At 37.7% G+C, this 17,229-nt stretch overlaps 3 protein-coding genes across 4 annotated transcripts; all 3 read right to left on the reverse strand.

The window, feature by feature from the left end:
• Window positions 1–3,998: 3,998 nt before the first annotated feature.
• On the reverse strand, window positions 3,999–6,440 carry si:ch211-266a5.12 (uncharacterized protein LOC557488 homolog). Its single transcript, XM_043236383.1, has 6 exons — window positions 5,987–6,440; window positions 5,708–5,770; window positions 5,166–5,321; window positions 4,737–4,793; window positions 4,577–4,651; window positions 3,999–4,490 (listed from the first exon to the last, which is right to left on the reverse strand). The coding sequence occupies exons 1-6, from the start codon at window positions 6,143–6,145 to the stop codon at window positions 4,368–4,370; spliced, it is 633 nt and encodes a 210-aa protein (XP_043092318.1). The 5' UTR covers window positions 6,146–6,440; the 3' UTR covers window positions 3,999–4,367.
• Window positions 6,441–9,929: 3,489 nt separating this feature from the next.
• ifng1 (interferon gamma 1) lies at window positions 9,930–11,861 on the reverse strand. Of its 2 annotated transcripts, none has more exons than XM_043236377.1 (4): window positions 11,549–11,861; window positions 11,056–11,121; window positions 10,680–10,883; window positions 9,930–10,283 (listed from the first exon to the last, which is right to left on the reverse strand). In XM_043236377.1, the coding sequence occupies exons 1-4, from the start codon at window positions 11,675–11,677 to the stop codon at window positions 10,146–10,148; spliced, it is 537 nt and encodes a 178-aa protein (XP_043092312.1). In that variant the 5' UTR covers window positions 11,678–11,861; the 3' UTR covers window positions 9,930–10,145. The 2 variants fall into 2 exon arrangements, with proteins under 2 accessions (XP_043092312.1, XP_043092311.1); XM_043236376.1 differs by having other exon boundaries at window positions 11,044–11,121; window positions 11,549–11,856.
• Window positions 11,862–13,758: 1,897 nt separating this feature from the next.
• ifng1r (interferon gamma related) lies at window positions 13,759–15,115 on the reverse strand. Its single transcript, XM_043237599.1, has 4 exons — window positions 14,900–15,115; window positions 14,588–14,650; window positions 14,242–14,508; window positions 13,759–14,114 (listed from the first exon to the last, which is right to left on the reverse strand). Exons 1-4 carry the CDS (start codon window positions 15,044–15,046, stop codon window positions 14,028–14,030), a joined length of 564 nt encoding a protein of 187 aa, XP_043093534.1. The 5' UTR covers window positions 15,047–15,115; the 3' UTR covers window positions 13,759–14,027.
• Between the last annotated feature and the right edge of the window lie 2,114 nt (window positions 15,116–17,229).

Here is a 17,229-nt window from a genome sequence, read left to right on the forward strand (position 1 = left end):
TGCTAAGGCTTATTTTTACACCTCACATCACCTCGGTTCAAGGTAGTCTGGACCAACCACAAACAGAAAAAAACTACAACGGTGTATTCAAAGAATAAGTCATACTCATTAATTGTGAATAATAGTTTCCAGCCCTGGTGTTTGCTGTATGTGGTGTTAAAAGAGTTGCGGCAGTGTTGTTCCTGCAAGTAAGCTGTACAGTTATTGTTGTGTATATGGAAATTAAAGTTGTGAATCTTGAACAAGTCTATGTCTGGCACAACTTAAAAAGCATTATCAAGTCTGAAGGGCTTTCATATACTTTGAGTTTTTGAAGGAATCCCATATCCTAATAAACTTCATATTGTTCATAGTGTATTTGTATTAAAATTTCTAAAATCGCATGTTTTATATGTACAGCGCATATAGCTTCGCAAACTTAAATTGTGTATTAAGAAATTCAACGATATATATTTATGGTAGACCAGAGAAAAGGCCACTCAAATATAGGCCAGAGGTTCATATATAGTGGTCCATCGTGTGTGAGAGAGCATGTGTGTGTGAGTAAGTGGGTGGAGCCTGACTCATCCGTATTTTCCAATCACATTTCTTAATTTGACCTTTGCACCTATGGAACAGAAATGATTGTAGGATTATCCCGTTCGGGTTAGGGACAGTCCTTTAGCATCAGTGTGCTATTTCGCTTTTTGAATGGACAAATGGCACTCATTCTCTATTTTACTTTGCTGTAACCACTGACTAACTTTCGATTCAATACGTTGAACAGCAGACTGCATGGATATTCGTTTTGTCAGTGTTTCTGTTTGTTGGTCTTCACTCCTACATGTTTACAACCACGCAGCATGCAGAACAGTTGAGCATGCACAGGAAATGTGACACGTTCTGAAAAGACAGCTCATGGAAACTAAATTGCTTCTGCCCTTATATGCAAATGATCTTCTGCAGGGGCTAAGATATAGGTTGAGTTTATGCTTAGCAGTTGAGCAGCTACATCTACAAAGTAGCACAGTGTATCCAGAGAACAGGGTATTAATATATAAGCTAGATGTTGGATAGAGCATTGCCAGTGATAATGCGTGATATCGCTAACTAACGTTTCTTCTTCTTCTTCTTCTTCTTTTTCTTCCGCTTATCCGGGGCCGGGTCGCGGGGGCAACAGTCTAAGCAAGAAACTAACGTTTCATTGTTTGGTATTGTTGTTCTTAACCATCCACAAATTGCTTAGTGACACCCTAGCAACCACTCAGTTAAATTATCTACCTTGCCTTTATCACACGAGTCACAGGCAATAGTTTGCGGTTTAGTGCACCAGCTATGAAGCTTGACATAGTCTTGTGAATTTCTCTGAAAGAGGATGTGTCAGCTCCTTTGTGTCTGTTTTGGTTTCGCGATATGCATCGATATAATTTGCTATTTGAGTTTCTGATCCTTATCTCTAAACCACTTTGTACCTTGCTTCCGATATAACTCGATGGGAGTCTAGTTTTATTGAATGAAGTGTGTTTCGATCCCCCGCGGAATTAATGGATAGCTTACTCGAAGGGATTTATTTTGCAATAGCAACTGGTTGGATGTATATTAGCCCGCTTACTACACGACTGCTTGGCACAAACGGAAATAATTAGACACAAAACATTGATCAGAGACAGCAGAGTGATACATTAAGCATAAGATTACTAAAAGTCAAGATGACTCCTATACCTGGATGAACCTGTGTTTTAAGTTGCTGTTAATAACAGCCTTCGGAATTGTTGAGAATAATCAGTCAAAACCAAATACACAAAATGTCTAGATAACTGCTGAACGTCTACTTCTCTAACATTTTCCTAAATGATTTCATTACAGTCCGCCACAAAGTCTACCTTCAACATCAATTGAATTTATAAAGGATTCTCTATCTGTGTTGTTCAGTTGAATCGTTTTTTATAAATCTGAGAAAAATAGGACTCTAGTAACATAGGCGTGCTCCCGTTTGTAGCATGAAGGCCTTATTTTCAGGAAGCCCACGTATGACAGTGGAACCTTTAGATATCCTCAGCCTACACGATGTGCCAGGTCCCTGAACATTCTCCCCGAAACTTTAACCAGCGGTAAATTTCAACGGCAGGTGGGTGAACTTCGATTTCGGAGGGTAATGCGGTGAGGAGAACCGTGACAAGCATGAACTTCAAAGGTTTGTGATCTAGGTGACTACCGCCGTGACTTTTTTCAGACCTGATCCAGCATTCTCTCTCATCTTTCATGGCTCGTTACTGTATATACTGTTGTAATTTCCTTTCCTTTAGATGCTGTATATAATAATTTAACTGGAAATATATAATTTTAATTGTTAGATATGGTCTAGAATAGTCATTATTTCTCGCTACAAATAATTTGCCTTAGCGAAAGTAATCAGATACAAAGCAAACCCTATTCTTGGAAAGGGAACTGCCTGAAACTTTGTTTTTTTTCCCCAAATCTTTTATTGATGTTTTTAATCTACCTAATTGCTGATCCCATGCTTACATTTTTCAAGGAAGAAGCCTCGAAAAAGATGATGTCATTAACGTTTGGTGCACACGGTGCATTTCGAATGCAGAGCAGGACCTGAGTGAGAACGAAAGTGCTGACAAACACCTACTCGTATACACACATATAAATAGATATACTTTTATTTTCAACCTGAATGACAAGTAATTCACTGACAGTGCAGGGCTTTTGTTTTCAGAGGGTTTGATGATCAGGTAATGTAGAAGAAGTATTTACCCTGAAGTCACTCGAACTGTCTCATGTACTATTTCATTTCTTTTCAATTGTCACTTTCAAGAAGCCAACAAGTGACGTTTTCCTGCGAAAAGTACCTTAATTGATTCTCATCAAATTCTTTAGGCTGTCGCTGTGCATCTTCACTAGGCCTCTGTCTCAGTTCTCTCTCTCTCTCTCTCTCTCTCTCTCTCTGTTTGTGTTAGTACACCACCCTTCAGTAGAAGGCTGTGGTCAACTTTGCTCTGCTTATCGTAAGCTGCCACAGCTACTTACCAGAAGTGATGGGGGTTTCTCAGTGACATCACTGTATGCGACGAGGCAGCGCTGCTGTGCTCATGCATGAAGTAGAAAAGTAAGACATGTATTTAACAATATTTTCAGCTCCAGATGATGATCAAAGGTTCAAAAGTGCCCTCTTTTGCTTTCTTTTTTTTTACGTTCACGAATTTTTTAAACCCGCCGCAGTTTCCGCTGTGTTTCTAGCGTATCTCAGGCTGTTTTTCTGCATTATCGAAATGAGATACCATCAAGATCTGTGAAGCTTTCGACTTCCCAAGTCACTGTTGTTTTGAAGCTCAGCACCAACGATATCCTGCTTGGTCATGGTGTGTATTTAAAGTTTCACTTTTCAATTCAGTCCTTTATTTCCACTCCAATTGCAAGCCTTTGCACATAATGAAATGAAAATTGCAACATAATCTATCCAAATATCAAAGGGACTTAATTAACATGCACAAGCACATCAGCGTTTGTTACACTGAAAAATGTCTAACCTTCTAACTAGGTATATAATATGCATCAATTATGCACAATTGGTGGGCCAAAAACAATGCTCAAATGCAGATTATAAAATGCAAGATAATTGTGCATGTTTAGAATAGCAAAAAAATAGGCATGTCTAGTTTTAAAAGAGATGCAAATGTGTCAACATTTTTTGTATGTTGATGATGTGAAACTCCATGGTATGTTAATTTATGCCAGGCTGCATCATGTACCCATCATGTCCTCCAAAAAATAGAGCAGTGGGCTATAAGTCACTAGCAGTGGGCTATAACATGTTAGTGTAGTTATTGCTTTAGAGTTGCGTAGTTAGATAAATGCACACATAATAGCTCTACAGCGGGGTAGAACATTGAGAATTACCCAAAGAAGATCAGAAATATGCATTGATTCTCTACAATTTTCAAAATGATGGACATCAGACAAAAATGTGGTTTTCACATATACAAACACACTTAAGCCAACACGCAGTGTCACATATAACAATTTACTGAGCAGACAAATGAATGCAATAGAAAACAAAGAAAAACATGTATTTCATGTTCACATTGACAAAATGATCTATATCTCGTCTATTTTCTCACCTGCGTTTACTGCAGTACACTCAATCTTTCACCGAAAGTACGTAAGCAATATGCATATACTGTTTAAATACTCATTACTTTAAAAAGCAAAAAAAGACACTTGCACTAAAAGCACAAATAACTAAAATACCTTATTAGAAACAAAAAGGTCAGGAAAATAAGTTGGGTCTCATTTGGATATTGAGATAGCTTGTTATTCTGTCCCTGCTAAAACTGGCACATCTTAAAGTGATCAGGCAGAAAATGGACATAACACATTCATTGAACGCCATGCTTCTCCTTCGTCATTCGTGTATTTTTCCGGAAGCCTTTTCCCTGCATGTAGAGATAGAGGGTCTTCAGCTCATCCATAACCGTCTCCTGGATATGCACGTCATTGAGCTGTGAGACCAATGAAGATAAAGAGTTTATAAAAAACATATAAAAAATGTTAGTTTTTTTCAATAGTTCAAATAGTTCACGCTTACCTTGCTTTTGGCAGACTTCAGTTTTTGTAGCTGTAAAACAGCAAGCTGATTTGGGGTCATGTCTTTCTTCCAAATCTAGATGAAAGTAAATATATGAGTGTTTTAAAATGTACTTATTTATTCATATTTATTATATAGAAATATGTACAAGAGTATTTACCATTGGAGAGGGAGTTTTGTTAGACATCTCATATAGGTTTCTACATCTATTTTTTGTCTGAAACAAAGCGGTAGTAAAGACTTTTGTCAGTTGATTCAGTAAGCAACCTAAGAAAACAACCTAAGCTTAGCAAATGGCCTTTAATTAATATTCTAACCCAACATTTTGGTCCCTATGTAGGTAAAAATGTTGGTATATTGTTAACATACAACGCTGCGCCCTGCTGAAAAGAATAGCATGATCTAGAACTGTTTAGTGCTTGTCTAGCTAAACTTAGATGAAAGATATGCTAATGAAAAAGAAGCCATGCTGGCCTTTCCAGTTTTGTATTTTCCATTTTATATGCAATATAATTACATCACTCGAAGATATGATGATGCAACGTGATTAAGTTGATCATATGTATTCTGAAAAATGCGATGTGCTGACCTTATACACGCAGTTTTTGAGCTGATCCATAATGTGTATAAGCTCCACATGGTGATTTAACTCTTCCCCTTTATGGATGTCATTCTTCTTTGTCTTTTCAAGAACATTTTGAAATAGACTGATGATCTTCAGCAAGACACAGCTGTGAAGATTTTTCTGATGAGTAAAAACAATAGATTTGTGAAAGCTGATGCCCAGTGTAGATGACATGGTAGTACATCAACAAAAAGGTACATCTTGATCAGAAATACATGTCTGGAGTACATGACATATTTTGTAGAAATCATTTTTTTATATATATTGTTGCTAAACTTAATGCCCAACACAAAACGTTAATGGGTTGGGCTTCTTTTATGGGTTGGCCCATGGCCAATTAGCTGAGCCCCGCCTCAAAATAGAACCCCTTATTTATTTTCATTACGTTCATCTTTCAAATGTATTATGTTTTGTAACTGGAGTAACTAGCTTCATGCACCAATAAACAACTGATATGATATGATAATGCAATAACTCATAATATAAAATCAGACAATGCATCTTACCCTTTTCCGAATTTTGTCAAAGGAGCTATGCCTTAGAAGGATCTTCTCACCATCTGCAGCTGTCTGAGAGGATAATTCAAACCATCACCAATTGACATATTCCATCTCTATTTTCTAAAAGCACCCTAGTAAACTGATTCTACACATGGACACCTGATGTTTGCGATAAAGATTATTCCCGTGGATTAGAATGGATTAGTTTCGTAACAAGTACATGCATGTGAGTAATGGGTGATTTGAGTTCTATCACGATGCTGATAGTAGGATCAGAATACTCACCACATCTTTGCTGACACGCTCAGCTATATTAGCCATCACGCTCAGGTCAAAACAGGGTTCCACAGGTATGCAGCTGCCATTGAGGAGCACCGCAGCGCATTCGTGCAATGGAATGCCGAAAATCAGGATCAGAAAGCAATACTGCAAAGCGCTGGCCATACTCAGTTCCAGAGTGACTAAATGAATGTATGTGAATGCAGGTCCTGCTGATACACCTGCTTCATTCCGTCCTTCCTTCTTTTTGCCTTTGCTCTGGTCCTCACCTTTGTATTTATTCTAGTTTCCTGGTGACGTCAGCAAAGTCCTTTCTCTTTGTTTCTGACTTTCCAGTCAGAGATCAGGACAGGTGAAGATGTCACGATTCTGAACTGTAACGTAATCCGCGCTGGCTGGTGTATCCAACGGGGATGGTGTCTGGGCTCAGATTGTCACGGCAGAATGCATCGTTTTCTGTCTGCTTCATGCTACCGGAGGGAGCTTAAATAAAAGAAAGTCACCACAAAATTGTATTACAAGTCTATAATGAGGTCATGACATTTATGCGGCTCGAGGATGTCCCAGATTCTAAATTTCTACACAAACCACAGTCTTGGTCAAGGAAAGTTCATTAAGGACAGTATACATGCCTTTACAAATTATATTTGTATAAAATATAGTAAGAAAGTATAAAATGTATTTAGTGGTTTAAGGCTAGACTATGGCTAGACAAGAGATCAAATGGAAACCACAAGATGGATCAGCCAATAAGGTGATAAGGGGTCACTAATGGAAACTGAGGGGGAATTGAAATGTAGGCCACTTTGCAATATCTTATCTCATCACATCTCATACTCTTTTTTGTTTTTTGAGGTCAGAAGCTTTAAACGTGGCAGTCTATATTCTTTTGTCACGTTATAACTTAAGGGGCTTTTATTAAACAGGAGTGGATTTTATTTAAAGAGATGTATACTTTTTCTGCTCCTTATTTAGTTCAATCTGCCAGAAACCGTTCTTTATCATGCCTCCATTTACTGCCTTAGCAAGACAAAGGTATCAGCTATTTTATAAAAAAATTTAAATAATAATAATAATAAGAAGAAGAATAGTAATAATAAATTACCAGCAACATATCCACCTCACGTTCTATTGAAATGTGTTGTGTTAAAAATGCTGATATGAGAAGTATAAAAACAACAAAAAAATGTTCCTTAGCACTTAAAATGTAAAATAAAAACAGCAACAGTCTATTGAAATGCATTGAAAATGACATAGTGCGAATGATCATGATGTTTCAGTAAAATGCCAACAATTCTACAGTGATGCAAGTATGTTCACTTGTTAATGGACAAACTGATCAAGTCTTGACCAACTGAATCATTCAAAAATCTTCTCTTTATTTCTGTTTGAGTCAAATGTCCTTATTTTACACAGCAAATTCCATTTATACCTGTGATATGTGTCTTCTCGCCCTTACAAATAAATTTCCAAACAGCAGCACATGGTAAGATGTGCACCTGTGCAATCCCCACGCCCAAGGAATTTCCAGCTTCTGTTGTCATGTGCTCAGCATAAAATGAAAAGAGACAAAGGGGGAATAGAGTTGGGGAGGGGTAAGGGGGGATTTCCAGATTCATAGTGCTTTTTCTTATCCTCACTTCATCAGGCATTTACCCTTTTTCTTTGAATTAGGTCAGCATAAACAGGAAGCAGTCTGAGACGTTCAAAAATGAAAGGAATCTCATCTTTATTGTTAAACATATAAAGCATACATACATTCTAATACAAGATACCGCGGGTTTAATTACATCCTAGTCGACACGATTTGCTACTTGCTAGTGAGGTGCACGTGGTATTAGAGGGCGGGACATTATTCTTCTAGCACTTGATTGGACAAACGTGCAAGATGTGTAGTGCAAGATGACTCATTGATATTGCTTTGTGGTAAGTGTATTTAAACTGACAAAAACTGAAATTTAGCTGACATTTAGGAGCGCACTAACATATAACTAAGCTAAGACATGGACTAAAAGCCATTCAATTCATTTTTATAAGATAATAAAAAAAACTTCTACTTCTACAAAACAGACCTTGTAAGCTCTGAACTGATATAGCACCGAAGCAAGGATTGCACGGCACGATTGTGCTAAAACACAAAGGTGTTGCATAGCTTCTTCACAGTGCTATACAATAACAGACTGTCTGTCATTTAATTTCTGTGCAACAAACTATTTCCACGGATAAGTTTCTGGGTTTATATTCACACCCTGTCTACAGTGGATACGAGCGTCATGCTTCAGGTCAAAAGATGTTTGTGTCTGGTTCTGCTTCTAATATAATTCAGCTTCCGAAAAACAACATGAATCCATTTGGAATGTTTGCGTTCCAGTGTACATTCAAAACAGAATTGCTCGGGGTATACATGATGACTTCCTTGTCTTTTCTTTCCATGTTGGGAATTTATTAACAGGTCATACCAAACCACTTTGAAAAAATAGCATTTTCACGTTTCATTAAGGCCCCGGTTTAATACGTGTTCAGTACAGCTTTATTAAACAGTGGTTTACTGAAAAAAGCGATGTCTCTTTCTTTAAATGAAAAAGTCTGTCGTTAATGATGCAACACGCTCAGTCTGCTTCAAGCGTACGAATGCAAAAGCTTCAGGATTTATTTAGTTAATTTAAACGAATGGAAATGGAATCGCACAACGTAGCAGCGCATGTTGTTTTGCAAATCTGTGAGAACCTTTGATACTGTTAACCCCATTAAAGCAAAGTAAAGCTGTCTGGACCACAGACAGTGCTCTCTGCATCTTTTGTGAAACTGTGGCGAGAACTGGCATGTGTAGTTTCATGACTCTTCAAGCGAAAGGCGAAAAAATATTCATGCTTGGATCCGTAAAGTTTTCTAAAGCTTCAAGAATCCTCGCAAATCCTGTTGCGAGCAAGAAAGCATGGATGCCTTTAAAGGGTGAGCATAAGCAGGTTATGTGTGCTCTCTTTCTATTTGGCTGGTTTGTGGTTAATGCTTCTTCAGCAGTTAAAATGCCTTTGCTGAGAAATAGCACATGCATCATCATTTTGTTGCTGGTTCCTTGCATGTGATGCTGTTGTTCCCAATGGGCATAATAAGACTGATCAAACAACTTCACCAAAAACACCATGCCGTCGACCAGCTTCACACGTTTTCCCAGCGGACTGCATTTCAGAACAAACTAGTATAAACCAGCTTGGGTCAGCTGGGAAATTCACAATGCTTAAAATCACTACTTCATTTGGTTTGCATGCTAATTGTTAGCTCGAACATTGCTAGTAAAAAGCTTCTCCACCCTCCCAGACTTGATAGAGCCACGTTTTTCCTGGCAGTCAAACAATAAGTATAAATTTACAACTTCACTGTTTTGGGGAAGTCAAAGCGAAACCTTATATGAGCTAATTTGTTGTGTTGTGTAGTTGCTATATTACATTGTGTTGTGATAGGCTACCTTCACCTGCATTGCCAGATAAGGCCAAAACCTGTTCAATTAGATTCTTCTTTCTTGTCTGGAATTCCCTCAAGGATTGCAAGCGATTGTATAAGCAGTTTTATATTTCACAGTAGGGTCACTTGACAGTCTTTTTAAGACACATAAAGCACATATATTGTGTTCTGTTAATATAAACACCTAGCTGTTCTATTTGCTATCTGATGCAATGACACGGATACTATTTTAATTGTGACATAAGTGCGCAATTTGTTTTGGGCCAGCCGTTCTCAGCACTTTCTCAGGGCTCTGTAAGTAACTTTGGTGTTTGATTTCAAACATGAGAAATGTGATGATGGCGGTGATGGTTTCTTTTGCTGTTATGGGTGGCATTGGCGCTTTATGAAACATTCAATATGTGGGCTAAGCCCAGTGTATGCTAATGAGAAAGATGACAAAGACCGGCATATCTTATAAAGTCACTCTCATAGGCGCAAACGTTATTAAAAAGGATTTTATTCAGTCACAGACCTTACAAGTTTTGCTATGTTAGTAGCAAGTGGTTTACAGTGCTTTTTCAAATAAATAAGAGCAAATAAATAATGTCAGTTTAAACAATTTTCCGCTGTGCACAATGTGTGTACAGCATACAGTGAACTTCATAAATAAAATAAATAACACTGATATTCCACCATTCTTTGAAATGATGATCAAGATCTATTAAGACTTCTGCTTTTTTGTGATTTTGGCTTGTCGTCTCCTGCGTTCTTTGTTCTTTAGGTTTCTCAGCTGTGTTGCTTCTCTGTAGACGCGCTTCAGCTCGAACAATGCTTTGAACTGGACGACTGGGTCATCTTCCTGCGATCGTAAAGCATTTAATCAGTTAATGCCTATACAGTGTCGTTTGCATATTTATATTTTGATTGAACACAAAGCAAAATTTGAAATTTCTACTCTTTCTTTCTTTTTTGGTTGCTCTTGATTGTGTGAGGTGCAATGCACATAATAAGCAAAATAAAAAAAACATATTCTTTTTCTTTTTTTTTTATAATATAAGCATTCATATTTATATATATTATTGTTTTGTAGCCAGCACAAATTATTTAGAGGCAGTGTATTTTCTCACTTCACTGGCCAATGGAAGGTGTTGAAAAACTGGCTTTCGGGCCTCCATATTTATAACTCTATAGCTATGATGTTCAGTGCTGCTTGGTGTCAAGTTTGGTTTCACAGAAAAACAAACTGATGTCTCACCTTGATTGCCCATAGGGTTTCTGCATATGCCTTGAGCTCTGCACTTTTGCCTGGGAAATAGTTTTCTTGCAGTTTTTTCAAATGCTCCTGAACATGTGCCAGTCTTTCTTTTGTAGCCTCATCCTGACTATCATTCTTCATGCGGGTAAATATCCTACTGTACGTATCCATTATGATGCTCATCAAAAGATTCTGCTCAGGTTCCTGCAAGGAAAAAACAACTCAAATGAACACAAACACAGGATATGCCATATTGGATATATCACAACAATATGGCATTTGATATAGAATGACACTGGTGTTTTAGGTATTTTAAACCACAAAATTGCGATTATCAAACCATTGTGCAGAGGAGGTTATTTACCTCAAGATTCACCTTTATGTCTTTTAGGACCCGTATGAAGACAGGATGTGCATTGTGTAGCTCACTGTCATTTTTTATCTGGAAGAAATGAAAGGTCAAAATCAATAGACTTCAGATGTAATTTTGAACTCTTATCCTTTCTGACTTATTCCGATGAATGCGTTTATTATTATTAGCCCACTACATCTGAAACCTAAGCTCAACCTACAGACCAGACAAGTTCCAAAAGCCAGTTTCAGTCTGTATGGATGGTAGACTATACTTCCTGTTTTGCATTACTAACTAACACACAAACATCCAAACATTGCTGTAAAAGTTGATGGGTTTTTAAAGCCTGCTTTTCCAAAAAGACCTTAATTGGTTTGCGGCCCAACTTTAGGTATCTCACAGGCCGTATCCTAAAATGTACACCACGCCTATGCCCTATCAGTCAACTTTTTGCACCCTTATTTTCACTTCCTGTCATGATACGACATATCTTTGAAATCCGAACGGATCTACTTACATAGTGCATTTTAAGCTCGTCGATGCTCTTGTCCAGGTTCTCAGAGACGCTGGCCTCGCCATATGTCATCCATCCTAAAGTCAACAAACATACTCCCCAGAAAAGGGCCATCGCGTGTTGTGCAATCATAGTCCTTAGTTTAGTTCGTTTCAGGCTCTCGCTGAAGTTTGACTTGTATTCCTGTCTCTTAAACACCAAAGTTGACTTTTTTCGCCGTCTCACAACACCCGACTCTCCTCGTGTCCTGACAATGGTCTGTATGCATGTGTTTGACTGAATGGGGGTATTTATAGTTGTGTGAGCGCAAGCGAGCGAGCTATGATGAAGGTGTGAAGTTGTGTGGCTTTTACAGCTGAAGTTTCCTTTAAATCACAATGCACCATGATACCGCTCAGCGCTATGGAGCCCACTACGCATCTTCTCACCTGGAATCCCGTGGATGCCACTAGGCGGGGCTGTTTGTGGCTTTTGTGGTTGGGAATCTTTTTGGTGATTAAGTAAGGGGTTCGGGACAGGTGGGCCTGAAGATGCACGTGTTGGCCACTCCAATGACGTTCATGCATGAATGGCTCCCTTTTGAGAAGGAACTAGTGTTTTTTCTCTTCCTGGTGTTTCGATTAATTACATCACACCACATTTAGCAGTTTTTGATCTAATAACCACTTATGTCACTTATTGCTTTTTTTAGCTGCTACATGCACTGATATGCAATAAACTGTCCACACAGCACTTTTGTACAATCTAATGTCTTGGAGATCCTAAATTTATGATTTTTTAATAAAGCTTGTGGTGATTCGTACAAGGGTAACTAACCTTGGCCTTTTTACAGTTCATCTCCTAGATGCAGTTGATGGAAATCTAACAAGGGTAGGCTGAGACACATACACTAGAAGTTCCTGAGAATCACACATTGAGCTAAAAAAAAGATTATGTAGATTTTTTGACTGATGTCAGAAAAATGAAGTTGTGCCATTGCTCATCAGAAGAGGGAAAAGGTGTTTGAGGTTTTAACACTTCATCAGCTTAGCCCTGCATGCAGAGAAAGAGAAAGAGAATGAGAAGAAGACACACAAAAGTGATAAGTAGTGTGAGACATATACAGTTCAATGGAGGGGAAGGTAGTTTTCCTCTTAGGTCACTTGAGGTGATATTACATTGAGGAATTAATAATTAGAAACCACACACACAAAAAAGCTTGTCTTCAGTTGAATTCAGTCGCTTGCTTTTTTTGTGTGTCATGATTAAGATCATCCAAATATTTGGTTGGCATGGTTAGACCAAAAGTATCGATGATACAAAATACCACATTTACATGTTTACGTAATTAAAAGCCGGAAAATTATGAATTGAGTTCCTATCGGCTGTCACTCAGACACTCCAGACCTCAATGTTGGAGGTATGTTGCATTTTCCAGTTGAGTGTTAACGGCGTGGTTGATTTTCCGCAATTGTGGTTGCATGAGGTATTACCCCAGACTCCTCATCATACATCATACAGACTACGTGGAAACCAAAGAGGATATTCCTTCTACGAAACACATTTCACGTGGTTTCGTTTACATTATTCTACAGTTCAAAATCACATATTTTGCCAAATATAGACAATCACTTATGTATGTATAAACCAGAAAGAGAATTCATCATACTTTATTTTGAAATGTTCAAGCAAAAGCAAATCTTTCAAAATGTTTTATTGGACAAGGACTTGAGATGAAATTTACCATTACTAAACATCTATAGTCATATGGAAAGACCAGACATTCAATATGAGGTAATATATAGAAAATGTGTCATTGCCATTTTTATTCTGCAGACTTTGGGGTGGTGTTATATAAATTAACATACATTGCATTGCTTTGCTTTGGCAATTCATGCATTCTCTGGGATTTGACCCTAATGACCTTTGTGTTACTAGTGCCACGCTATACTGTTTAAGCCACAGGGATGCTTCACGCAATCCATTCAATTTTTCTTCTACATTTTAGAGCTTGTTTGTACATGAAATTCACCTTTAATGTGCCAAATATTTAAAGCTGGAATCCACTACATGATTTTTGAAATCCAAAACATCAGGGAACAATCATGCGCTTACTGATTTTGTAAAAGGTTACAGGGAAAAACTGGGCATCGTACTGATCATCTCAGATCACACTTCATCAGACTTCGACATCCAAAAACGTGTCTCATCAGTAAAGCAAACCAAGGCGTAAATTAATGCAACGTTTGTTTTATTTTAATTATCCATTCAGCCTTTGAAGCTCACAAAGTATTTAAAATAAATCAACAGTTAAAAACCAACATTCACAATTTCAGTACACTGTAACTGATGCAAACACACTTGTGATGAGAATAAGTTAGATTTTAAGTTCTTTTGTGTTATGGTGTAGTAGAGTACATGCAATAAAAAATAAATAAATATGTCCACATAATTTAAATAAATAAGGCTAATACAACAGCAAAGCGTGTTAAACAGGATCTTCTCATTGCACCTGTTTTTCTCTGGAGGCCTGATCAAACACCATGAGAAAGTCAAGTAATGCTCCTCCTTGGATTGTTTCATTTTCCACCTTTGAGAAAACAAATATATGTATCAGATATCATATCACATGTCAAACTGGCCTTTGACTTTAGCTAATACGGTAACTCCTTTAAAACTGAACTGAAAATGCAGACTTCTGTTCTATTTATGTTTACCTTGACTGAGTGAATGTCCTGAAGCTCTCTCCATACTTTATGTTCTTCACTGTACTTCTTTTTCAGATTGTTAACCACAGTTATAATATAATTTAGATTGGCTGTCACTTCTGTCTCCCCAGACCTTTTCGCCTCAGTCATAACATCATTTGTATTGACTGTCACTTCTTTCTCCTTAGACTTGTTCAGCATCTCTTGGAAAATTTCTTCGTAGATTTTCAGCATTCTTTCAAGCAACAGCCCCTGACAAGTGCAGGAAGCCTTAGACTAGGAGAAACAAAGCTTACCGTTAAAAACATTACATGACATTTTTACATTTGAACACTTTTACACAATACAAACTTACATTCAGCTGGTCCAGATGAGACAAAAAAATAGTCTTTCCATACCATTCTTTGCCTTTTGTTTTCTAAAGAAGACGGGCACAAAAAAGCGATCGTTATGAATAAATTACATTACGTTGCTTGTGAATCTGCTATTTTAAGATCAATCTTTCATAAAGTTCAATACGCAATCAATGTGGTTTCTGAATCACCTGGTCTGCCTGATAATATTATACGAAATACACATATGAGTTGCATCTAAAGTGATTCATCTTGCTTAAACAAAGTCACTTTCAAACCATCTGCAGACGTTCATGACAGTAGACATCACTTACATAATGCGCTTGCAGATGCTGGATTTTTGTATTCAGTGTTTGGATCGTGTTGCTTTTGGACCGTCGAAATCTGAGAGCGTTGGTTGTCTGAAGAGATGCTATCAGCAGAAGTCCACACAGCAGTGCCATGTTGAGCCAAGAATCCATTCTTTGTTTTAAGGTTTGTGTTTCGCTGCTGTGAATCAGGAGACTTTACAACGTTGTGACCTGATGCTAGTCAGCAGGTGAGTGTTGATGATCGGAAAGGGGCCAGGGGTTTATATAGGTGCACAACCTAAAAAGAGCAATGGTATGAAGGCGGAAGTGGAGGTTTTGGGGTTTCTGTGGGCTACTTTTCTATAAAGGTTTCCTTTAAATCAGAGATATGATGCTCTTAAGTGACTCTTCATAGGAGAAATTTACAAGGGTTTGTATGACTGGACACAGTGGCCGTTGAGAATTACCGAGGTTGCAATCTGCTTTAGGACAATCAGGAAACTGGGTTGAGGGCTTGTTGACATGCGCACGCCATTAGTCATTACCCAACTGAGAGTTAGTTCTTTATCAGATATTATTCCTTGTGTGAAAATGAAACTCGACATCAGTGGTATCAACTGGTTTTATATCTGACAACTAAATCTAACTGCCATCTGCCATCAATGTGCATTAATATGCATTGTATGCATGCATATCTGTAATAGAATATGTCTGCATATGCATACTGACCACAAGTGTTTGGGTACATGTGTGAAAGTGCATGTATGCATATGTACCTTTGTATATTTGCTGCTGCAAATGCAAGGTCTTGCCAATAAACCTTCTGCATAATGCATAACGTAAACATACTGCATACGTTTGGTAGCTTACTTTTCTTTCCATGTGCATTACTTTGCATTGGTGGTTAATTTGTGGTGACGTGATGGAATTTGCTTAATCTACAGCTTACTGGCTGTGGCCACATAGTTTTTCAGTCGAATTTTCCTTTAAATGCTTTGGTGTAGCAACAAACACCAGTTCTCTGAATCTGAACCTCAAAAATCACAAAACCGTGTTGAAGATGTTAATAAAGCTGTGCATAGTGTGCTGAGGGACGAGTTGTATATACAGTGCAGTACAGTGCTGGTTTCAGGAGCTGTTTCCTGTCTAGTAAATTGGCGGGAACGGTTTCAAGGTTGTACCGTAGGTTCAATTCCCAGTGAAGGTGTGAACTGATAAAATGTGTACCTTGAATTCAATGTAGGGTATTTGGATCAAGCTATCAGTGCTAACCAATTAATTGCAATCAATTTATTTATTTTTTATCTTTGCATCTTTTTCATGCCTGAAGGCCAGTATTACTAACATACTACTGATGTCTCTAGGAGTTGTTTTTTCCTAATGTTTAACCACTGCCTAATGGCATTGAACATTACAGTATAATAAAGAACTTTCAATTTTGACGATTAATTATTAACAATTACTTACAAAACGACAACTTCTGTTTTTAAGTTAACCTCAAGTAATCACCATGTTGTTTCAAACACATGAAAACTTAATAATGTCTTAATAATACAATTTAAGATATTTTGATGAAATCCGGCAGGCTTGTGGCTGTACCGTTGACTGCCAAACTATTTCCATTGTCAAGAAACAGAAAAGTATGAAAGACATCGTCTGAACGCTCCATCAGCCTTCAGTGGTTCATTAATATTGTGAAGCTATGAGAATACTTTTTGTATGAAATAAATTTTTGTATCAAAGAATCGGCACCGTAAAGTCACATCCAGCATACACGCATTACGTATGTTAGACACAATGGAAAGATACACTGTTTGCACAAATCAATACATAAATACACGTACAAGACGTATTTTTTAATTGCGTCTAACACAGGATTGCGTACATTGTTTGCGTACACCAGATGCTGTCTAAAATGGCGCTATAGTGACCATACGGTGGCGAATCTTTGGATGGAGCAGCAGTTGAGAGTGGGGTGGCCAACGGGATTAATTGCATTACGTACTTTTTAAAGCTGTTAAACTGGAAAAATGAATCACCTGCATCGATGTGTTCATTTTGACAGCACTAGTTATTGTCAGTCTTGGTTTACATACATGTCTTTCCCATATGAGAGATACGGTCTGAGGGAAAGAAAAGTTTCTCATTCCTACACTATATCCCTGCGCCCTCATTATTGCAGAGCACAAAGAAATTTGAATTATAAGAAGTTATCATAGATGGTTTTTTTATGTATATGTTGCATTTGACAAGGACTTCAAAAGCAAGCTGAACTGATGTCAAAGTTTCCCATAGCTATTGCTTCGTTGAATTGAATATGCTTTGATGACAATTGTTTATTCATTCATTCATTC

The sequence above is a fragment of the Puntigrus tetrazona genome, chromosome 4 (genome assembly GCF_018831695.1).
Source record: "Puntigrus tetrazona isolate hp1 chromosome 4, ASM1883169v1, whole genome shotgun sequence".
Classification (NCBI taxonomy): Eukaryota; Metazoa; Chordata; class Actinopteri; order Cypriniformes; family Cyprinidae; genus Puntigrus; species Puntigrus tetrazona.